Source organism: Anabrus simplex, chromosome 4 (genome assembly GCF_040414725.1).
Source record: "Anabrus simplex isolate iqAnaSimp1 chromosome 4, ASM4041472v1, whole genome shotgun sequence".
Lineage (NCBI taxonomy): Eukaryota > Metazoa > Arthropoda > Insecta > Orthoptera > Tettigoniidae > Anabrus > Anabrus simplex.
Genome location: NC_090268.1, coordinates 105462561 through 105488305, shown reverse-complemented (window position 1 = coordinate 105488305; position 25745 = coordinate 105462561). Strand labels below are relative to the sequence as shown.

The window sequence follows — 25745 nt, the reverse complement described above, 5'->3', positions numbered from 1 at the left end:
TGGTGGAAAAACACATTTCTTGTCTATGAAAATGAAATGTTGTATGGCTTTTAGTGCCGGGATATTCCAGGACAGGTTTGGCTCGCCAGGTGCAGCTCTTTCTATTTGACGCCCGTAGGCGACCTGCACGTCATGATGAGGATGAAATGATGAGGACAACACATACACTCAGCCCCCATGCCATTGGAATTAACCAATTAAGGTTAAAATCCCCGACCCGGCCGGGAATCGAACCCGGGACCCTCTGAACTGAAGGCCAGTTTGCTGACCGTTCAGCCAACAAATCGGACTATTTCTTGTCTATACATCCCAGATATGCTCGATAGGGTTCATATCGGGGCTCCTGGGTGGCCATGGCAGTCGTTGGACCTCCGCTGCATGTTCCTGGAACCATTCCCGGGCGACGTGGGAGCGATGTGGCGGCGCGTTATCATCTTGAAACACCACAGAACTGTCTGGGCGCTGGAAGGCCAAAAATGGGTGGAGATGGTCTGCGAGCAGCTCAATATACCGCGTACCATTCAAAGTCTCTTCCAGAACAACTAGGAGGCCCATTCCATACCAGGAAAATGCACTCCAGACCATAACAGAGACACCAGCGCCCTGGACCACACCTTCGAGGCAGGCGGGATCGATCACTTCATGTGGTCTGCGCCACACACGGTGCCTCCCATCGGCATGGTGCAGTTGAAATCGTGATTCGTCCGACCATATCACGTTACGCCATTGTTTCAGTATCCATCCCTGATGACTGGCGACAAATGCGCATCGTTGTGCCCGATGACGTTGGGTTAACAGTGGCACCCGTGAGCGGCGTCAGCTCCCTTACCCCATAGAACCCATGTTCCTATGGATTGTCCACTGGGAGACGTGTCTAGCACGGCCTGTGTTGAATTGAGCTGTGATTTGTTGCGTGGTTGCCCGTCTGTCACTACTGACGATCCGTCTCAGATGTCGCCGGTCACAGTCATCGAGAATGGCTGGACGGTCGGTCGTTCGTCTGTTGTGAACAGTGACACCCGCATTCAACCATTCACGATACACCCTGGACAAGGTTGATCGTGTGAAGCCGAATTCCCGCACCATTTCCGAAATCGCACTTTCCATCCGTCGGGCACCGACCACCATACCTCGTTCGAACGGTGTCAGCTCACGACGACGTTCCATGTTACACCTGTCACATGCACATCCACTGCTCACAAAGTCTCCTATATAACTGCTGCTGGCACAGGGGGCGTATGGTGCGCAGACAACACACCTGCGCATCAGTGCTCCGCTATCCCATGACATTTGCTCAGTCAGTGTATTTTGTGCATATGTGGTATTAACGATGGATGAGTCTAAAACGGATATAATTGTAAATTTGTTTGAAAAGCCATTTACTATGTGTTCGTTTGATGAAAAGATTCAAATAGTTAAAGCCAGGAGACCTCTCCTTTCCTTCACAAATTAAAAGCAGAAAACAAGAGTTGTGTTCACATGTTCAATCCAGAAACTTACAGTAAAAAACCGTTTGGCTCTGCGGCTCTGAGTCACTAAACAAATTATCCTGTTGGCCTTGCTTATTGTTTGTTGCTGGAAATTCCCCTTGGAACAGCAAGAAACGTGGATATGCAGATCGAAACAATCTGCACACTGCTATTGGGAGGCACGAGAAATCAGACTGTCATATCCACACATTGATATTCTTAGGTAGCACTGGTAAATCTAGGATAGATTTGCAGTTGGATAAGCAGAAGCAGGAAAATGTTCTAAGGCACAACGAAGCCGTTAAGAAAAATAGAGAAATTCTGAAATGGCTGACTGCAGTGAAATGCTATTTGGGAAAGCAAGAGTTACCATTTCGTGGGCACAATGAGGCTAGTGAATTTAACAATAGAGGGAATTACATAGAACTAATTAAATTGTTAGCCGAGTTTGATGAAAAAGACAGTCATTTCACAACAGCGAGGGTATTTACGGGACACTCTCCACTTATTCAGAATGATTTAATTCAAAGCATCTGCACCGTAATTCAAGATTCAGGTTGGGGAAGCTAAATTCGTAGGAATTATGATCGATGAGACTTCTGATATTTCGAACTTTTCAAAGTTACTATTGGCCTCAGATACGTTCATAATGGTGATGTTGTTGGAAGATTTGTTAGTTTCTATAATGTGAGTTCTGATAGGACAATGAATGCATTAATGAGAGTTGCAACTGAGTGTCTGGATAACTTCGACTGCCGCAAAAAATTAGTTGTGCAGACTTCAATGGAGCGGCGGTCCTTGCAGGTCAGCTGAATGGTGTGCAAGCTGAATTAAAAGAAGTAGTTCCTGAGGCTGTATTCACCCACTGCTACGCTCACAATCTTAATTTAGTCCTCTCTCAAGCCGTGTCATGCACAAAACAATGTCGTATATTCTTCACAACGATGAGTGGCTTTGTGACATTTTTTAGCAGTTCTTCTAAGAGAACTAACCTGCTGGACAGTATCCTCAAAAAAAAGGTTTCCTAAACTAGCTCCAACAAGGTGGAACTATTCTAGCCGTTTATTACAGACCATCGCAGAATATCATGCTCCTCTCCAAGAGCTTTAGGAAAGTATTTTGGAGGAACCTGGGAACTGGGATAACAATACATTTAATGAGGCAAATGGGTTTCTCGTGAAGTTAATGGAATTTTAGTTCAATTTTCTTCTAAATGTTTTTAATGAAATATTTTCATTGACTGATGTTAGATATAACATCCTTCATTGTAAGACCCTAGATATTGCATATTGCACCAGAGAAGTGAATTCTTTAGAAACTGAAGTATCTATAATGCGAAACAGTGGATTTGGGCAGAACAGAAGAGAAATTTGATCCACCAAGGAAGAGAAGAAAGGAAGAAACTTCATTTTCTGTTAAAGATGGGTATAGGAAGGTTTACCTGGAAATACATGATATTATTCTAACACAGTTAAAATTTCCCCCCCTGTTCATTAGGATATCTGTCCTTCATTGAAATGCTTGAATGTAAGAAATTTTCATTTTTTTCTGGTGATTTTTCTGAAGAGCAATTCAGTAAATCAATTGAAGTTTATGGAAAATATTTTGATATAGTACGACTTAGAACCAAATTGAGGGCAATGTTCACTTATGAACACTTCAAAGATAAGATTGTGGCTCAAATCCAGAAATCCCTATTGACCAGTGATCTCCACAGCGGTCTTCTCGAGCTTTATAAGTTGTGCACATTGATTACAACTTTTCCCGTGACATCATCATCTGCAGAACGCTCTTTCTCAGCCCTAAAGCAAATAAAATCTTTCGTCCGCAAGTCTCAAAGTCAATGTCGACTCTCTGCATTAGGAATGATGTCTATCAAAAAAGGATCTTCTTGTTGAGAAGAAAATACATGAGGACTTCTACAGTGATGTCACCAAGGAATTCTGCAAAAAGAATTACAGGGTCGAGTTAACCTACATGTAATTAGGGTGAGTAGAATTGGAATTTACTTAATACATTGTGCTACTGCAGGGTTATTAGTTGCATGCCTCGGTGGAGATTCCAGGATACGCCACTGGAGTATAACAAAATCTTGAAGTGTCGTAGACTGACAAAGAAATTACATTATGCATCTACAAAGGATAAAGAAAGCATGGATTAATGTGCTTACTGTCAGAAGAAAACTTTTATTAGAAGATAAATGCTGTAGAATGTGATGGATGCCAACAGTGGGTCCATAGAATATTCTGCAGATTGACACAGGATGAATTTGATACCCTAAAGCATCAGAACTGTAAAGTGACACGGCTCTGTGATGAATGTAGGTTGAAAGTGAAAACATTAGAAACCTCTGAGGCAATAATTTCAAAACTGGTTAAAAAATTTGAAGAAATGAAAGGATCCATTGTTAAACATGTGCAGGAGAACTTAGAAGGGAAGATTAAAAAAAAAACATTACATAGGAAATAGGAAACATAATTGAGTGTCATTCAATCATTATACAGAAAAATCAACCAACAAATAAAGCTACTATCAATCACAACCCACTTCCAGATAGTCCAGCTGTTGTAAAAGAGACAGAAAGAAAGTTTACAGAAGAAAAAAATGAACACATTTCTAATAAGCTGGAAAGACCAGAAACCCTGGACCATGATAGCAGCAACAGCAGCAACAACAAAAACCCATTGAGGATAATGAACACGTATATATGTCGAAGTCATATCACGCTGAACAAGGAGACACTGTACTAAGACCCAGCAAGACACAGTGATGATAGGAACAAAAGATGAAGTGGAAGATCTGCAAGCAGCTATCACAATGCCATGGTTGTTCATGGGAAGACTGTGTGACAACACTACAATAGAAAATTTGGTAAAATTCCAAACAAACAATGTCATAAAGGACAATGGCATCTGAGAGCAACTACATACAAATAGAAACACTAAAGCATTTGAAGTAGGAGTCCCCTTCACCCATCTGCCTGATCGGGAGGACCCTGATTTCTGGCCCCGAGGTACCAGAATCAAGCATTTTCATTTCCTAAAGGAGAAACCATATCAGAGGTGCAGAGCTCACCGGTAGTGCCCATAGAAATAACAACGCATATACCTTTAATCATGCACTTAACTTGGCAGTACCCATGGGTCTGCAAAGACAAGACCTAAGGAGTGTAACCACTTTTTGCCCAACCAAGGTCATGGATAAATGTGATATAATAATTCTAGTGTATCTCACAGAAGAATGGAATCATAGAAGATTTTGTGACAGTCATGTTCTGGCAACTCAAGGCCAGACAGGGAGACTAGTAAAGTAATAAATAACAAAACTAACAATAGTAAAATTAGAGAAAGAACTGACATATATGTTTCAAATGTAATTCCCAGTAGATTCTTCATACCAAAAAATTCTACTCCCCTTTCTACATAATTATGACTCAGTATAATCTAGTACACCATCTTGATATAGACATCTATAGCATGAGGGTATAAGGGTATTTAGGTGTTGTAGTAAGGATGTAAAGGAGAAAGCATATTTGTCTCTGGTGAGACCCCAACTACAGTATGGTTCCAGTGTATGGGACCCTCACCAGGATTACTTGATTCAGGAACTGGAAAAAATCCAAAGAAAAGCAGCTCGATTTGTTCTGGGCGATTTCTGACAAAAGAGTAGCGTTACAAAAATGTTGCAAATTTTGGGCTGGGAAGACTTGGGAGAAAGGGGACGAACTGCTCGACTAAACTGCATACACCCCACCGTCAGTGGGTAGGGTCTGACACATCCCACTCTGATGAGTCTAGTGTCAGACCTAAGACGAAACGCTGGTTAATAGAGCAAATGCCTGAAAAGCCTTACATCTGATATGTTTAACATAAGTAGTATGTTCTGAGCTGTCAGTGGAAAGATGGCGTGGGAGGACATCAGTAGACGAATTTGAATGGTGTCTTTAAAAGTAGGAAAGATCACAATATGCAGATAAAGTTGGAATTCAAGAGGACAAATTGGGACAAATATTTGTTTATAGGAAGGGGAGTTAGGGATTGGAATAACTTACCAAGGGAGATGTTCTATAAATTTCCAATTTCTTTGCAATCATTTAAGAAAAGGCTAGGAAAACAACAGATAGGGAATCTGCCACCTGGGTGACTGTCCTAAATGCAGATCAGCAGTGAATGATTTGTATGTCGGAAAACTAGTTTGCTACATTCTGTGATAGAGTGTTACAGTCTTTGTAAGATAAATGACATCTTGATGTAACTGAATATATCCAATATTAATATTATTTTCTCTTCCTCTCTTTCTTTTGTAATTAAGATCTGTTATTAGTTCAAACTTACTGGATTACTTGCTGATAATATTCAAAAAGTAGTGAACAGTGTAATTGGGGAAACCTGTAATGGTCACAACAATGCTCTAATAAATTTAAAAATTATCTAATCCTCTGTTGCAGGTTCTGATTCGTGTTTGGAGCTGTCTATTCCTCCTACACTAGAAACTAGAGGTCGTCTGCATCTGCAGGCTCGCTTTGATGATGCCTATGATTATATCATCAATAGTGTGAAGGAGATACGTATCCAACATGAGCCATTTCTAATATTCATTGAAACGGATAAAACAATTTACAAACCCGGTCAAGAAGTCAAGTTTCGTGTCTTGGTGCTGAATCATGATTTTACCCCCATTAATAATGTGGTAAGTTATTTGTGAATTTTAAATTTATTTGTAAGTCACATATCACCATTTTGAACAGTTTACAGCCTTCAGATGGGTTGTTGTTGATTCTGGAGTAAAGTCCCAGGGATCTGTATGTTCCACTTATCTCCAAGGAGATAGGTGGGTTGTGTCGTACCGATAACGGTGCTCCTGCCGGAGATCCTCTGTCGGTCTGTAGTGAGTGTAATCAGTTGAGTGACTCATCGTTCTGAATAAGAAATATTGTATGTGAGTATTTAAACAGTTTTGGTAGTAATTCATTCGTTATTTGTGAACAGTAAGTGTGCGGAAGCTTGGCCACCCATCCAGTGGGTGACCACTCCCGATGTTGCTTAACTCCGCATGTGTATTTCTTTTGGTTGTATGTGTGTGCTTTGAGTGTTTGTGTGTATTGTGCTTTAGCATGTGTGTATGTGTGTACTGGAGGAAACTATTTACACTCAGTGAACATGACTGGCACGGCAGTTTACATGTGTCGGTAAGTGGTAGTACTGGATGGTCACCCATCCAAGTGCTGATCACTCCCAATGTTGCTGGTCTGTGAACTGTGAGACTGTTACCCATAATGTTCACAGTGACGACCACTTTAGTTTAACGTGAGTTTACTTTGGCGTGGGTATGCGGAAGTTAATTTTGAATAAGATAGCATCGTTAATATGCAGCATGTATGGTGTATGCACCGCCTTGTCTCCGAGAACCAGTGCTTCATCTTTAGTGCTAGGAAGGCCGTTTGGTGTTAGAAGACCGAGTATTGGTGTGTTAAGGAAGCGAGCACTTTTACACTCATGAAGGGTGGGTGGTGTATCTTGGCGGGATGGGGGAATGATTGATACTTGGATTAGGGTTTCTCAGGGGCCTCAGCTACTCAATCCACCAAGGTGGCCCTGAAGTGGGTTTGCTTGGTTATTGAGGAGGTTGAGGAGTAATAACAGTAAGGTATTGTTAACTTGGCTGTTTGGGGTTGTGTGGGGGCGGGGGAAAGCGGTGGGGGTTTGGGTTTGTACGTGGTAGTGCGTGCTGTTGTGCTTTGGTTTCTTGCAATTACTGCCTTCTTGAAGTACAGGCATCCAGGGAACGAAGTCGCGTGACTGCCGTGACAGTTCGCGCACTTCACCTGGTCCCGAGGCACCTTGCATTCAGTGTGACGGTGTGGGCCGCTGCACCTGTTGCAGCAGGTCGAGTTCCGGTATCTTGCGGCATGATGGTTCAGTTTGAGACTCTTGTAGCAGATTATAGTAAGAGAAGGGTGAGGTGAGGTGGTTGGGGTTTTTCTTAAGGTTGGAGTGGGGGATTGGTTACTGGTGTGATTTTGGGGTGTAGGTTGTTTGTCTTTAGGCAACTTTTCTTTTTGTGGTTGTGGGGGTGAGATGGTTTGAGTGGGAGTGGTGATAGTTTGGTTGGTTGCTTGTATTGATTTTGTGGATATGTGTTACGGGAGGTAGTGGTGGTGGGGTAGGTATGGTTTGTGTTTGTGTGTCTTGGTTTACAGGGTAGATTTGGAGTGAAATATCTACTGATGGAGGTGAGGTTTGGATAGTGAAGTTGGTTGTTTTAGTTTTAGGGATTGTCTGGGTTTCTTTAGTTTTTCTTTTGGGTTTGGGGGGAAGAAAGTTGATTTGTTGGAAGAAATCGACTGTAGGCGGAGTGGCTTGTGTGGCGATGTGGTTTTCTGATGGGATGGTTTGTGACTGGAAATCGTTTGTGAAGGGCGTAGCTTGAGTAGAGGTGTGCTTGACTGTTGGGTAGGTGGGAGGAGGGAGGAGGTTTGGGTTTGTTGGTTGGCGGTCTCAGATTCGATGCTGACTCGGTTGGTAATGTTGAGGATTATGCAGTCCCTCTGCTAGTATGTGCTTGGCTGTTAAACAAGATTGTTCTTACTAGGTCGCAATCAGAAAAGTATCTATTTAACTTTTCAAGGACACAGGGGGATTGTTAATCTGTGCTGTTTTTAATCGGACTTGCACCAGTATTGATCAGTTTGGTTTCTGCTCAGCATGGTGTAAGGGACTGCATAATCCAGTGGGTCATGAGACTCGGTTAATTTGTAAACAATGAATGAAATGATAACCGTAGAAGGACTACATTTTAATCTGTATAAGTGGCAAGATTTTGAAGGTTTCATCTGTCGATGTTTTGTTTTATGATAATGAAGATGTTTTAATATGAACTTTCAGTGTATAGTTATATAAACTGATACAACAATTCAAGTGCAAACTTTTACTTTACAACTTTTTAATGTCATATACTGTATATGTAATGATTTCATGCTTTAATATCAATATTCACATAATTAAGTTTATTATGCTGTCCCTCTGCTAGTATGTGCCTGGCTGTTGAGCAAGATTGTTCTGACTCACTGGGTACCTGGGTAGCAATCAGAAGAGTATCCATTTAACTTTTCAAGGACAAACCATGAAGTTAATATTCTATGATTAAGTTTAAGTGGTTGACGATCATACTAGTTACTTTACGTCACACCGACACAGATAGGTCTTTTGGCGACGATGGGACAGGGAAGGGTTAGGAGTGGGAGGGAAGCGGCCGTGGCTAATTAAGGTACAGCCCCGGCATTTGCCTGGTGTGAAAATGGGAAACCACGGAAAACCATCTTCAGGGCTGCTGACAGTGGGGTTCGAACCTACTATCTCCCGAATACTGGATACCGGTCGCACTTAAGCGACTGCAGCTATCGAGCGGTTGATGACCAGATTGGTTTGAAACCAAAAGAGGAGTCAAGCAGGGAAGTGCCTTGTCGCCACTCTTGTTCATCATTGTCAAGGATCGGATCATAAAATCTATCCAAGAACATTGCAAAGAGCCTAACACTCTATTATTTGCTGATGATGTTCTGATCTGGGGAGAAAATTAAGCAGAAGAACAGGATAAACTAAATCTTTTGAATGGCAAGTTTAAAGAATATGGACTAAACATCAGTAAAACAAAAACTGTTGAAATGACTATCAACAGGAGGGAACTCTCTTACAGTCTGTTTCTAACTTCAAATATCTTGGAAGTATCATTTTGAAAGATAACACAATAAACCAATAAACTTTGAAGGACTTCAAAAGCTTCTCAATTTTATTTTCAGGTGAGAAATCTATCTGGGATGATAAAATACCACAAAAAGCAAAACTGACCAGGTTTCATACCTACTTCATTCCAGTTTTCATCTATGGACTTGAAACATGTACCCTAAATAACAAGGCTAATAGTAAAATCCAGTCAACAGAAAGTAAATTCATTAGAACAATGAACAAAAAGAGGAAAGACAAGATTAGAAATGAAGTAAACAGGAAGGAGGCTGGCATCAAAATACCTGTTACTGAGATTTCAGGAAGACATAGGCTACAATGGTTTGGACATGTTATAAGGATGGACACAACGAGAATAGCAAAGAATTACTTTGACCAAGAAGTGAAACGGGAGAAGTCAGTAGGGAGGCCAAGCAATCGATGGATAGACACAGTGAAATCGGAGGTCAGCAAGAGGATGTCAAGTGGAAGGACATAGAGGAACGGAAACTATACTTTGATGGGAAGAAGTGGCAAGCGCTTGTATACCACACATGGGAAACTGGAGCTGGAAAATGATGATGATGATGGTGATGATGATGATGATGGTTCCTAGAATATAAGAAATTTTATTTGTGATATTTATTTGCTGAGGAAGAGAATGGTAGTTCTCGAAACATGTACGAAAATTACATATTTAATCGATGAAGGATATTAAATATTGACTGGACAACAACAACAACAGCAACAACAGCAGCAACAACAACAACAACAACAACCACCCCTTGTGTTATTCTATACTAGCTAAACCCGGCCACGCTTCGCTGTGGCTTAGTCTGATATGATATTAATGGGTAAGTAAATAAATGTATTCTAGCAAACATAAGATCAATCACACTTTTGAACATCCAAATTAAATTATTGTTGTCATGCAACATTTTTTTGCAACGACTCAACAGTATGCCTTCTGATTCCAGTAGAGTTTTGGCAGCGTGCATTCATTTTTCATCCCCGATGAAATAAATTTTGAGAAATTTATGATTATTGCTGGGAAAAGGAAGCAAGGACTAATGACCTGTGATAAATTTTTCCCTGAATTTTAAATATCGGCATAAAATGCTCTGCTATAATGTTAGCACTGAATGAAAACGAGAATTGTAATTTCTTATGTTTTTGAGGAAATGTTTTGAATCACCAGTAATTCCTTTTAACAAACATTTCAGTGGTTCTTTTGGCTGCTCAAGTTCAGATAGCTTCACTTTTCCGGTCGTGCAGCACATTCCTGGGGTTTTTCCTTTAAATTTCATTTCTGTGCAGTGTGCACAAACTTTGTCCATTTTTCTGATTTGAACAAATTTACATGAGGTACTGTATTGAATATTCGGTTGGTATGAAAAAGCAATTCGGTGATTTGTAGCTATATCATTCAGATATTGCAACTGCATACGTCTTCGCTGTTGATCTAATTGTTCTTGGCATTGTTAATAATATTATTGGCTTTATGTCCTACTAACTACTTTTACGGTTTTCTGAGATGCTGAGATGCCGAGGTGCCAGAATTTAGTCCCACAGGAGTCCTTTTACGTGCCAGTAAATCTCTCGATATGAACTGACATATTTGAACACCTTGAAATACCACCGGACTGAGCCAAGGTCGAACCTGCCAAGTTGTGGTCAGAAGGCCAGCGCCTCAACCATTGGAGCCACTCAGCCCGGCTTCTGGCATTGTTGGCATGATTGTGCTACACTTCTTCTTCTCAATTTAACTCATAAGACTTCAAGTCTTTCTTCCCGCTGATCTGCCGATTCTTCTGCTCGGCTTTGAGAAGTTCTGATTCGAACAAGTTCATTGTCGTCTAAACGTTCTTGATCAGTGCGGTTTGATATCCATTGATGTTCTATGATTGCATGTTGGAAACTACGGCCTATGTTCGAATGTGGGTGAGGCATTACAGATGATTAATGAATGTGGTACTGTTATTTTTTTTTTTGCTAGGGGTTTTACGTCGCACCGACACAGATAGGTCTTATGGCGACGATGGGATAGGAAAGGCCTAGGAGTTGGAAGGAAGCGGCCGTGGCCTTAATTAAGGTACAGCCCCAGCATTTGCCTGGTGTGAAAATGGGAAACCACGGAAAACCATCTTCAGGGCTGCCGATAGTGGGATTCGAACCTACTATCTCCTGGATGCAAGCTCACAGCCGTGCGGTACTGTTATTTAAGACTAAAGGCTGCCGTACTATGACTAAGAATATTTTATTATTACTTAAGGATATGAAGCTCGATCATTCACATATTGCAACTGTATACTTCTTAGTTGTTGATATAATTGTTCTTGGCATTGTTGAGACTATTGTGCTACTCTTCTTCTTCTCGATTCAACTCATAAAACTCGTACTATGGCTGGCGAAAACACAGATGGCAATCAACTACTTTTAGAGTTTTTCAAGCACAGGACAGATTTATTCATGTCTATTCATATTTACAATAACAGGCAATGAGTTGCCTGGTTCCATGAAAGTACATCTCGATCATGGCATGTTGGATTCCTATTTCCAATTAACAGGCAATGAGTTGCCTAATTACGTGAACCTGCTAGCAAGAAAGATCCATGGCGGCATGTTCCCATCCTCCTATATACAGTAATTCATACCGGACTATAATTTTATAGCATATGTCGTTGTCGCCTAACGACAATCTGTCAATCAAGTTTGATCCAATCATTGCTGTGGCTTTGTAATTCAATTAATTCCATAAAATTACTCATTATAAAAAACTACCTATCCGATTTCGTTCAAACCACTTCCTAAACACTCTCGTATTCAAATGTAATGTTGTGTCAAAATTTCAAGTCAATCAACTGACTGCTTTTAGAGTTTTGTGATCACAAACATACGCAGGCTGAATTTTTATATATAAAGATTTAGAGCTGTAGACAGTGGGGTTCGAACTCACTATCTGCCGAATATAAACTCACAGCTATGTGACTCAAATGTCTTGGCCAACTTGCTTGGTATGAAGACAATGACAGATGAGTGTTGGAGGAGAAAGCAACAGAAAGAATGAGAAATATGAAAAGACAAACATAATGTTCATCCACTACTGTCTTCACATGGATGGGCTCTGTTCTCATCAGTGCCAGTTTTTATATATCCATTTATTCTCAGCCCCTAATGAGCTTGTACATTACCGAGCGAGTTGATTACACAGTTAGGGTCAGGTAACTATTAGCTTGCAATCAGGAGATGATGGGTTCGAACCCCACTGTCAGCAGCAAGACGATTTTCCATGGTTTCTCATTTTTAAACCAGGTGGATCTTTTCCAGTTCTCATATCAAGTAACCGTGCTGTGAGTCCTATGCACTGGAACCATACTCTAATTGGGGTCGGGCATCTCTGAAAACCGTAAAACAGTCGTTAGTGGGACATAAAATCTTTTTTAATTTAAATTGTGTGGCTATTTCTAGCTGAGTACAGCCCTTGTAAGGCAGACCCACCAATGAGGGTGGGCGGCATCTGCCACGTTTAGGTAACTGCGTGTTATTGTGGTGGAGGGTAGTGTTATATATGGTGTGTGAGTTGCAGAGATGTTGGGGACAGCATAAACACCCAGCCCCCGGGCCATTAGAATTAACCAATGAAGGTTAAAATCCCCAACTCGGCTGGGAATCAAACCCGGGACCCTCGCATCAATTCATATATAGAAAGGAACACATAAAGATAAACACAATGACAGGTCACAGTATCAAGAAGGAGAAATACAGTAGAAAGAAAGTACAAAAAGACAAGGACATCTCCACATTTTCATACACTGCCATCTTTAAATAGATTGGCTAAATATTTAGTTATTATATCTTGCTTTGTTTATTTCCCATCATGTTTATGGTTTTGTAGCTATAAAACCATAAAGAAGTGGTATTAATTTTTGCATGTTCACAGATTGCCAAAATCAGTGTTGAGAGTCCATCAGAAGTGCACTTGGCTCAATGGCGTGATGTAAAAGCACAAGAAGGACTAGTACAGAAGACTTTCCAGTTGGCTCAAGAACCCCAACAGGTGACACTATACCATATAATTCTTCTTCTTGTCTCTTTCCTTTCTCTTTTCTTTTCATTTTTCCTTTTCTTTTATATCCTCCTTTTTCTTTTTTACTTTTCCTTTTACCAAACACAGCACATAACTTGATTGCAGAGAAGAGGCTTTGAACATACATAAATGGGAGATTTTACCGAGGTAATATGTAAGTAGTTATCGAGAAAAATTAACGTCTGACTTTGATTTAGTGTCATTTGTGTATGTTAGTTTTCTCCTTCCTAGCTTCCTGTCTTTCATGTACTGTATTGATATTCAACTCATATGCTTTAATCCTAATGAGCCTATTTTGTCAGTACAGAATTTTAAACTTGCTAAACTTTACACTTTCGTACGTTCTTGGAGTTGAATTTGTTATGTAATTGTATGGTAAATGAGATTGTTTTGCACTTTTTCACATGTTATTTCAGTGGTCTATCAGACCCCTATAATTCTTCAATGCAGGCAACTCATTTAGCACTACTATTTCTTAACATCAGTATTGCTGAAAAAAAGTCATATCCTGGTGTGCTCGAATATTTTTGCAAGTGTGCACAACTTCCTAGTACAAAGGTAAGGAAAAGCATGCTCCATTACTGTCTTCTGCAGAAATCATTGGCGGCAATGTTAATTCAATATCTGAAACTTGAATGATCTCTTAAAATGATCACAGATGTGAGAAACACTTAAGTTACAAAAGAAAGTGTACACGAAGATTATGAACGGACACTGAATAGGCTGTAAACTGCCGTTCATATGCCGAGCCTGCAATAGCTCATGTGGAAAGAGCACAATCCATGATGACTGAGAATCCAGGATACGATGAAGAAAAAGGCAGGTTCAAATCCTAATCTAGTATTTACTTCTTTTCGTTACCACCTATTACGTTAGGTGTCTTATACTTGTTCATTTCCAAAGAATGGTTTGTTTATTTGCTGTTGTCAGATAGACGCCAAAGAAAAGCACTCCAGTGAGTTGATCACCCAAGATTCCACATCATAGCTGTATTCAACACTTCCCATACTGCATCGATTGTCCTCCTCGAAAACCATGTTGACGATCAGAGAGGTCCCCAGTTAGTTGAACTGCTGAAAGTATTCTTGGCTGCAAAAGTTTCTCCAATCCTTTACCAGCAGTATTCAGCATACATAAAGGCCTATAGCCCCCAGATTTTCCTTTGCTAATTAAAACTAGCCGAGCTGTTTTCCAGCGAACACTAAACACCCCCAATAGCAGGCAGCTATTTTACATTTTCAGCAGTAGTTGTGGACAGAAATCTGCTATCAGCTTTAAAATCTGCTGGAATACTATCTGATCCTGGGGCCTTTTTATTTCTAAGGGACCTAATCGCTCTCGTCAATTCTTCTCGTGTAAAAAGTGGCACATCATCTATGAAGTCATCATCATCATCAGCAGACCTCTCAGGATGATCTGGGAATAATGTATCTACAATATCCTTCATTGCATTTGAGTCCATGATCGGGTTCGAGAAACTTCCAAGTTTCTTCATAATGATCTTGTATTCTAAACCCCATGGATTGTCATCCACTTCTTCAGACATTTTCCACCATTTGTCAATTTTACTCTTTTTTTTTTTTTTTTGATAGCATTTCTCAATTCTTTCTTCACCGACTTATATTCAGCTGTGAGTGAGGTGCCTTTTTGGCTGACTCTTGCTCTCTGTGTCTTCCGTCTAAGTTGCAGACGACGTCTTCTCTGGTCAGCAATATCTTTGGTCCACCAGTTCGCTGAACGCTTCTGAATAATAATAATAATAATAATAATAATAATAATAATAATAATAATAATAATAATAATAATAATAATAATAATGGCGGCATGTGGCCTCTGGAGAGGCCTGGTGCAGGTCTTTCGATCTGACACTGTAAAGGCTAATGATGAATTCTAATGATGAAGATGGCACACATACGCAGCCCCCGAGCCATTGGAATTAACTAGTTTATGGTTAAAATTCCTGACCTGGCCAGGAATCGAACCCGGGACTCTCTAGACCAAAGGCCAGCACGCTAACCATTTAGCCATGGAGCTGGACAGCGCGTTCATTAGAAACTGACATTAACGGAATACACAGCATCAAGTTATGCTTTTCTTAAATTTCCGTATGCACACTCTGGAGTTCATTATTAAAAATGTAAGCCAACAGTAGTGGGGGTTATAATACCTTAACTAATATTGGCGGGAAAATAATGCATAAAAATACATGTACTTGAAGGGTTTTGATGCTGTCATTCATTTATTAGGTGAATGTTTGCTATAACTTACTTCATATTTGAATATTATTATTTTATTTTTAGATGTGTCTTATAATAAAGTAAGTTCAAATTAATTACATTAAAAGCATGTCTGAGATGGTAGCCAATAAGAGCACCTTTAAAACCGAGATCCAAATACTAGCCAATGAGAGCAAGAAGAGGCGCTGGTAAGTCTGTCTACTGGGCGGAGAAATCTTGCTATAGGAAAATCATAGTTCCAGAGTCAGCACCTACAGATAGTGTTAGTGTTGCTCTATCTGAAAGCTTTGAAAATCAAAGGGAACATACACAGAATGGACAGCGTCTACTTTCGCCTATATGCTTTGTGTAACTGACGCGAGCACTAGCACTGCCGAAGTGAGATGAAAATAAGTCAAGCTGGGAGTACAATAATGTCACGAATGTGGAAATAAATAATGTTCTAAAAAAGAATTGAATTAACTAGACAATATTTCGTTCACAAAATGTTAAGGGTACATGCTGTCTACCCTGTCTCCCCTAACGCTTCACCCCTGACTGTATTTAATGTCACAGTATTTACATTAATCCCTAAGAGGTCATATGTAATCAGCAGTTATTTTTGTCTATTACATTTAAAACTATTTACAGTCTTGTATATTAATTTCACAATAAAAGAGAAATTAAGTATCCTGAACCATCTAAAAAATCCATTCTGCTGTATGTATGGTGTCTAATTGTCTAATAAACTTACCTTTATGTAAGTTAGTTAGGTGCCTGTCTTTCAAAATTCCTCACTGTGTTCATATATTGAATCATATCAACTCTAGCCACTCTGTGGCTCAAACGATGAGCCATTGGCCTTTCACCTCTATGTTCTGGATTTAAATTTCTGTGCTTCCATGTGAAATTTGTGCTGGATAAAGTGGCAGCAGACAAGTTTTCTCTGGAATCTCTGGTTTGTCACATTCATTTTGTAAAACTTCCTCATCATTCATTTATCTTCACCCTGGAGGTCTGTATCAAACCTTGCCAGCCAGCACATACCTTGTTGCTTATTGGGACTTCATCATTTGATCTGGCACTTTACTGGAAAGAAGCTAAGTAGATTACCTTCAGAACACATGTGTACTAGAAGAATTATGTCAGGACCACTGATTTCCCTTATCATTTTTGTTCCAGCACTGTTTAATAAATAATCAGTCATTTTTCCGGGAAGTGCATAACATATATCATCACCTGGACATACTGTAGTTTCATATATTAACACTTTTATACGTTTCTTACTGAATTTAACACTTGGCTGGAGATAGATGATACAAATTAAAATTTATTGTGGTATATGGAACAATTCCTTATCACTGGGCTTGGTCATAATTCTCTCACGTGTAGTATGAATTTTGAGTAGATAAAGAACAATGCAAATCTCAAACTTCATTAAATGTTACACCTGAAGCATTTGTCATTCACTGGTTTGCACAGCTTCAAATGGAGTTACTTTAAAACTAAATATAATTCAACTAATATATTTCTTTCACTGTATTTTAAAATATTTTAACATTCTTTGCATTAGTTTGCAAGTAAGATGTATCAATAACACTATTTTGTTTTCAGTGCATTTATTTTAATACAATTTTATATTCTGTACAGTAAGACAAGATATTTTAATTCACAGGGACAATGGAAGATAAAAGTTGAGCTGAATAAGGAATATGCAGCTGTTCAGACTAGGACTTTTGAAGTTCGGGAATATGTTCTACCTCGTTTTGGAGTGACAATTAAACCTCCAGATTATGTTTTGGCCGATGCATCATTTCTTGTTTGGAAGATATGTGCAAAGTAATTAAAACTTCTTGGTTATTGTAATAACTTACTTCTATAGTCAGTTTTAGTAATTTACTACTTACATAACATTATTGTTAATATTGAGTCACATGGATAAGCAGTGCTCTGTCATGATAAAATGAGATACAATAACACTAAACTATGCACCATTACCTAATGGAATAGAATAAACAATGAAGTTTTGAATATTTTCTTGAATATTCGATAATATTTCTAATGTTGGAGGAGAAATACTTCACATTAAATTTGTCTCACATTCTGTTGTCTGAGCTATTCTGATTCATTATCTCAACATTTTTCTCAAATGTAAATATTCTAAAAACTATTAGCAAGACAAATATTAAGTGATACCATATCTATCATAATGCTGGCTTCTGAGCTTTCTTATAGTGAATTTCGGTAGTCAACTGAACCAGATCCAGATATAAGATCTGAACAGATGAATTATTTGCTACTGCAGCTGGATGTTACTTGACTCGGATTCAGGTGTCGATCTAGAGGGAAAGTCATGAGAATCATGACCACATTATCCCTAAAATTTTAATGAAAAGTATCTTAATTGTATGGTATTTATTAAGGATAAAAATACATATGTGAGTTAGAAAAGACCTGCTCCAAAAACCCTGCATTTAAGGTTATTTTCTTAAGTCATGAAGAGACTGTGACCCATCCAAACTAAAAGTCCTATTTTCCACTTTTATGCAATCTCTTAATATACTTAATCTGTCTCCAGCCAAGTTCTTTTTATTGACTCTTGATTTTTTGGATATGTGGTGAAGTTTAACTCTCTGGGAAATGGAATCAATAGTTTTATGTACACCAATTGAAACATGCTACACATAAAGTTTATTTAAGGTAAAGCTTTTAATTTACATTTGTGAAATAACGTTTTCATTAAGAAATATGTTATTTCCAAATAGTCTTGTCTTGGCCTTTAATCATGAGATCTTGTTTTATGGGGAGAAGTTGGATGCCTAAGTGAAACTGGTAACCATTTGACGGAGAATGAAGCAAAACTGAAAGTACACAATGATAAAAGTTAGGGCAAGAAAAACTATGAAGAGTGGCCAACATGCATACTGTTAACGAGGCTAGTTAAAGTGTGGTATTAAAATTTCCCTCTCAAGACAGGACAGAATGTGAAGTACAGAGAATGAATATCTTATTGCTTTCAAAACTTCAGCATTAGTATTTGATCACCATATTATGTTTCTGTAGTACTTTCTTGTTATTTTCATTACTATTTGTAGCAGTGCCATAAAACAATCAAAATTCCTTAAAAAGTAGATTTTCTACTAATCTTAACAGCTTTACGAGATAGTATTTCATCAATATCTCTTATTATCCTTGTAAAACTCAGTGGGCTAATTACTTTGCCCAGAAGTATATGCAATATTCATTGAGCATTTCATTGGCTCATGTTCACAGATTCTCTGATGTCTTCACGTCCTTACGGTGGAACCAAATGGACTCAACACATACTTGCCAAATAAAGCACTGTAGAATATGGTACCTTCACTGCTGCTGGAATGTATAATTTACAATACCATTAATAATACACCGAGTATATTAAGTTCATCGTGAGGATCTGCCAGTTAGAGTACTCATAGAAAAATGCCAATTTACTCCATAATAACTTGATTCTGGAATACAAAAATACCAATAGCCATAGGTAAATTCAGTTCCTATTTATTCTATTCCATTACTCATTTTATTGTGCCACGACACTGTATCTGGTGACTAATTTAATTGATTATAATATATATTTTTTAAACATTAATCCAGTAGAACATACTGTACTATACAATTTTGATCTATATACCGCAGGTATAGTTATGGTCAGCCAGTAAGAGGACAACTACACCTTAAAGCAGAACCTCAAGTACCAACTTGGCGTCAAGGTAGTGCTACACCACCTGAGATAAACTTCATTACAGAGGTAAGCAATTTTTTCAGGTGAATTCTTGTTTAATGAATGCAACTCATGTAAGTGAAAAGTGATTAGTTTCAGTCTTCTTTATAATAAATGAAGTTATAAAACCAGAAGCTACATATGCAGCAGAAACACTTTCTCACCTGAATAAATAATCAAAGACTGACAGACTTCAGAAAACTGAAAGGAGGATTGGAAGAACCTGCATCAATAAAAAATACTAGAAAGATGGACAGTGGCGGATAATACCTAACAAAGTCGTGTACAAAGAGCTAGAACCACACATACTATGCGTAAGAGGAGACTGGAATTCTTTGGACATATCATGAGGATGTGGGATTCGAGACTTCTGGAACAATTAGTACAACACAATCTCGTCTCAAAAAACTCCACAACAGGATGTAAATGGATCAGAGAAGTAAGAGAGGATCTGAAGGAAATAGGCCTTACAATGGAAGCCACCACAAATAAGATAAAATTGAATATAAAACTCAAAAATACAAACCTCTGCTTTACCCTTACACGAAACAAACCAACAACATGCATATTTTCAACGGAGGAAAGGGCACAAAAATCAGAGTGTCTGAAGAAGTACTGGGAGGACCGCAAAGCCTGAACAATCCCTTTAAAGAGACCTGAACGATGGACTGACTAAAGTGATCCTATGCATTCATAAAATAATAATAATAATAATAATAATAATAATAATAATAATAATAATAATAATAATAAGAAGAAGAAGAAGAAGAAGAAGAAGAAGAAATGAAGTAGAAAAATTTAGACACAAAATTTCCACTTCTAGAAAGGCACCCTGAGGTTAACTCAGCCTACACCAAAACTGGTACAAAGTTAATTCCTAGGGGTAAGGATGGCTGGATATAGACCTAACTTTCTATCGCACTTCATGCCGAGGTTAGAAAAAGTGGAAGCCTTTTTCTTTCACTCCTCCAAGAGCCGTCATGGACTGTACTGAGATGGTGTTTTTGACTTAAGTAGTTATACAGTTTTGAAATAATCTCCCGTCTGCTGTAAATTTTCTATCATCATCATCATCATCATTGCTACCTTGATGAACCAGAGGTAGAGTCAGTAAACACAAGCACTGGTCAGATGGACATTGAATGTGGGGTCTTGATAAATTATAAGTGATAATGATATACACCTACAGTAGCTGTCAGTTTCTGTACTTAGCCTACTCTTTAATATACTTACCACTACATTTAATGCCAGAATGCATATCCTTCATACTGTAATTGAGGACCAAAGATGGAAAAGGGTGAAAGTACCAGAAACATGTTTTCGAGTAAACGCCAATAATAGAGTTCCCGAGCACAATAGTTATAAATAACTGAGTCGAAACTGAAAAAAATATTTACATTTTATCTTAAGGGGCCCTGCGGGTAAATAAAATGTAATTTGTAATCTCTGAATAATAATCATCATCATCATCATTTCCCCTTATCCAGCTCCTGTCAGTTCGGGGTATTTATGGCACTTCTCCATCTTCCTCATTTCTTCCACCATTTCTCTTCTACAATTTTGTCCCAGTCTAAATTTCGTCTTCTTAAGCCACTCTTCACTAATTTAATCCACCCTGTTCTAGGTCTTTCACTTGCTCTCTTGCCCTTGCACTTTGCCTCCAGCATCTATCTTGGAATTCTCCTCCATCCTCTTTACACGTCCAAACCACCTTAGCTCATTCTTTCCAATTCTCTCATTTAGCTTACCTATCCCAATTTCCTTCCTAACATCTTCATTTCTCACTCTGTCTTTCCTTGTGTTTCATATCATACTTCTTAGGAATTTCATATCATTGGCTTGAATTCTATTCTCTTACTTGCTAGTTGAAGTCCAAGTCTCAACTGCATTAAGTCAGTATGGGTAAATAGTACATTTATACATTATCTATTTAATTCTCCTTGGTACTTCTTTGCTCCAAACAAGTTTTCTTACACTTTGGTAGAATGCATTGGCCTGCTGTACACTCCTACTAGTCTCCATGTCTACCCTAGCATTTTGCATTAATTCACTTCCTAGGTATTTAAAGCTGTCCACAGTTTCCAGACTCTGACTTCCAATTTTCACAGTGCCCTTTCCTTCGACATCGCCGTAGTCTTGCTTTTATCTGTACTGATTTTCATGCCATACTTCTCAGTTTTTTCGTTCAGTACATCTAGTTGTTGTTGCACTTCTTTGCTGTTCTTTCCCCAGATCACATCATCTCTAAATAGCAGTATCTTGATCTCTTTATCTCCATAGGCTTCCTTTGTTTCCTTTACATTTTCATCCATGACCATAATAAACAAAAGAGGTGATAGCACATTCCTCTGGCTTAGTCCAGTCTTATTCCTAAACCATTCTGTCTATCCAACTGGGGTCAGTATCCTGGTAACACAATTGTTGTACAATGCCTGCACCATTTCTAACATTTCCCTTGCAAGTCTCTTTTTAACCATGGTTTCCCAAATCTTCTCTCTGGGGCACTATCAATATGCCTTTTCTATATCTATGAAAGTCACGACCAGACCCTTTCCATATTCCCAGTTCTTTTCCGTCAGCTGTCTCATGCTAAAAATTGGGTTCACTGTAGATCTTCCACTCCTGAAGCCATATTGTTCCTCTTGTAACTCTCCTTCAATCTTTCTTTTCATTCTTCTTCCTAATATCCTTTCCAGTATTTCGACTACCTGAGATATAAGTGTGAATCCTCTATAGTTACCACAAACTTTCTTGTCCCCTTTCTTAAACATTGGTATTATTATCCCTTTTTTCCAGTCTTCTGGTGCACTTTTGTGTTTTGACATACATTTTAGTAGTTGGTACAACCATTGCACACCAACAGGTCCAGCAGCCTTTATTATTTCCACACTGATTTCATCTATCCCTGTTGCTTTTCCCATCTTCATCTTTTGTACTGCTTACTCCACCTCCAACATTGTTATATCATCGTCTGTTGTTGAGTCCTCACACTAAAATGCTTCTATCTTCCCTGCATAGCTGTTCACATTCAATATCTTAGCAAAATACTCCTTCCATCTTCTCTTTATCTCTTCTGGGTGTGTTAACATTTCCCCATCTTCCTTTTTCACTGTCTTTGTGATAACTCTTTCTGTCCTCTTACTTCTTATAAGTCCATACAGCATCCTTTTACAGCCACTTACATCCACTTCCATTTTTTTTGTGTAAATTCTTCCCAACTCTTATCCTTTTCTTCTCCTATCACCTTCTTACATCTCTGTTTGCTGTTGAGATACTTCCTTTTGCTTTCTTCTGTTTGATCTTGGTTCCATTCTCGCCAGGGTATCTTGTTTTCTTTCACCATTTTCCTCACTCAGTGCTGGATTAAGGTGTTAAGGTGTTTGGGGGCCCTGGGCTATTTAAAAATGTGGGGCCCCTTCTTCGTAACATCACGTAAGACTAGCATACTGAAGTCATTATAGAACTACTTCCACTTAAATTAATGAATAGGGAAGTGTTGAAATAAACTACAATTTTTCTCTATTTTTCATGTTAATATTTCATAATACCAAAACATATTTTACATTTGTCCCATCAACACTATCAAATCGACATACAAAACAGAACTTAATACGATCGCATTCCCATTATCTTATTGGCATTACATGAATTTAAAATCTAAAATTTAAAACTAAATCAACATGTAAAAAGCTAGCACAAGTGGTATTATGAGATAACGAAGGCCATTGTAGTATTATGACTTGTACTACTTTTTTACAAGTCATAATACTACAATGTCCTTCGTTATATCATTGGCAAACTCGTTCCTGCCTGCAGTAAAGTATCGATTATCTGAATGTCGATCAATAGAAATATCGGCTAACAGAAAGTGTCCCAGTCATTAAATTCAAATATCTGCGTTATGTATATCCGCAAGTGCTGTGACAAAATAACATTTTCTCTTTCCTACATCAGCAGCCTCACATCCAAAAATACAGAAATATCGTTAAAATATATATATATTTCATCCAAAGTTTACCTCCGACGTAATTAACAATACTGCCGTTGCCGTCAGTGGCGCATGAATCTTCGCCTGTGGCAGGTATTGAAATGAAACGAATGATTGTACAGTTCGCAATGACGTCTGAAGAAACACAGGTCATTTTATGTTTTTCCGATAAATTTAAAATAGACTAGTTAAAGATGGTGTTGGCGGATCAAGATTAGTTCAAGAATTTGGAGTTGGAAGGACACAGTAACGAACATTTAAATGAAAAATGATACCTATTCGAAAATTATAAGTGCATTTGACAATAAGGACGGAAGCTTGAAACAGAAAAACTTTGAAAGTGTTCAGTATCACTGCATTGCTCTTATGGCGTAGGAGCAGACATTTTTGCAAATGATCGGCTACCCGAAAACTCTCTTATCTGATCGTTCCCATTCCCGAATTCTTTCGGATAACTGATGCTGTACTGAACTGACCTAATTGGTAGTTGAATAACTTTTACATTAAAACTGTCTTTCCTTGTCTTCAGATTTGCAAATGACTGAAAAACATCATCGAATGACAACTCATTTGTTATGTAATGTTCTAAAGACATGATAGTCAAACCGTCCAGTCTTGGTTGAAGCATGGTTGACCGTAATTTATTTTTGATTAGTGCCAGTTTAGAGGAAGAACGCTCTGCTTCGCAATTGGTTATTGGAATTACCAAATACAATTTCAATGCCACAAATACATTTGGAAGTACACTAATGAAATCATTTTCGTATATGTATTTAGCTATCTTCTGGCAAGTAACTACATCTACACTTTTAACGAAATCATAAAAATGTTTAATTTATTGTTTCAAAGATTCATCGAGATCATAAAATAAATAAATTACAATTTTCACTATTACATTTTAACCCGCCAGTGCACGGGTCACAAAAAGTTACATGAGTAAACGGGTCGGGTCTCACAGACCCATCATCATATTTCTTTTTTATAGTATGCTAATATATTTTTATTTTCAGTATTCATTCCCTCCTATTCCGATAACATTATAAACACATTGCTGTTACAAAACCGTTGATGATTAACACTTACTTAAAATTTTACAAAGCAATTCTCTAACCACTGCAAATTTACACAATATATTTTATTTGATCACAAAATTCAGAACTTATCAAGTAAAAATTTATGAAATCGTCATAACCTAATCTTCACGATCCAGAATGTTCACTGGAACATTCACATTTCAGCTTTACATTCACTGCACACAAATACGGAGAGTTCAAGATACGTTAACTTTCTGTACAAACAGTACGAGTAGCGGGTCTTTTCTGACTCTACAGTATGCACTATGTCCTCTTATTTTCTGTATTTTCACGTTTTGCTTCTGCCGTCAACCCAGATATCCTTCTTGCAATATCGCAAATGCTCTTAGGAAGATATCTTGAGACAGCTCTTTCTCTTATTTGTTCTTCAGTTATAAGAAACAAGAGTTTCTTCAAAAAAAAAAAATTCTGTTCCTTGCGTCTGGAGAGTTGGCTCTAAATATTAAATATGCGTTAAAGCCTGTAATATTCGGCAACGCATAGAAGACCACCATTGTCCAACGTCTGGTGTTTCGAGCCGTCCTTTCGTCTACAGACTCCGTAAGTTGCATTCAATCCAGCAAGTTTGTTCCACGCAGCGCAAGGTTCATTGGGGTCCCGATTGAACTGAGACTTCTGTTCAACACAGAAAGCCTTTAATTCCACCATAGAACAGGTTCAACTTTGTCAATTTTAATCTGGTGCTAGTCTCATTGGACAATTCTTCCCTCTACGCAAAAGTGGAACTCACATCTACAACTTTCTAGAAGCATATACGTAGTTATATTTGTCAGTCGTGCAACAGAGGAGCAACTGCCAACCTGACTATCTCATCAAGAGTTTTTACGTGACTTCACAAGTTTTTACTTGTCATTGTGAACACTTCTGTTACTTTTATCATTATTTGCAAATACGGTTTTTTCACTTTTATCTGTCATTCCACCACCATCCCATCCTTTTAGATCCTCTCATTTCTCCCCTTTTAGATCCTCTCATTTCTCCATACTATTTTTATCACTATGTCTTTTACTGTTGTAATTTGGCTAGGCTGATGATGGTCCACAGTGGACTGAAACTAGTACCTTTTAATGTCATTGTAATGTTTTTGTAAAAACATCACATGATTTTTTAGTATTGAGAAGGTGGAATATTAAAATTTTGTACTCAACTCAATACGGAACCTAACAATGAAGTTTATTACTTTTACAACACCCTTAGCGGAATTATAGAATGTGACTATTACAGGCTTCCTCTTTCCTTCTGTACTTTCCTCAGTTTTATCATCGCTGTGCATCGACGAGAGGAAAACAACGGTAAATTTCATCATATGATAATGGTTTCTCCAATAATGCGGCAACTCGTTCCAAATCACGTGGATTGCTGACACCATAACACTCCTTTTTCTTAGACCTACGAAGAAACGAACTCATTAGC

General features: G+C 38.4%; 1 protein-coding gene across 1 annotated transcript in view; it reads left to right on the top strand.

Moving 5' to 3' along the window:
- LOC136871665 (alpha-2-macroglobulin-like protein 1) overlaps positions 1–25745 on the top strand; it is a 261707-nt gene that overhangs the window by 102053 nt on the left and 133909 nt on the right. Inside the window, exons 3-6 of the mRNA XM_067145159.2 lie at positions 5917–6158; positions 13131–13247; positions 17169–17332; positions 19166–19277. Coding sequence (XP_067001260.2) covers positions 5917–6158; positions 13131–13247; positions 17169–17332; positions 19166–19277 — 635 coding nt within the window. The remainder of the gene's footprint in view (positions 1–5916; positions 6159–13130; positions 13248–17168; positions 17333–19165; positions 19278–25745) is intronic.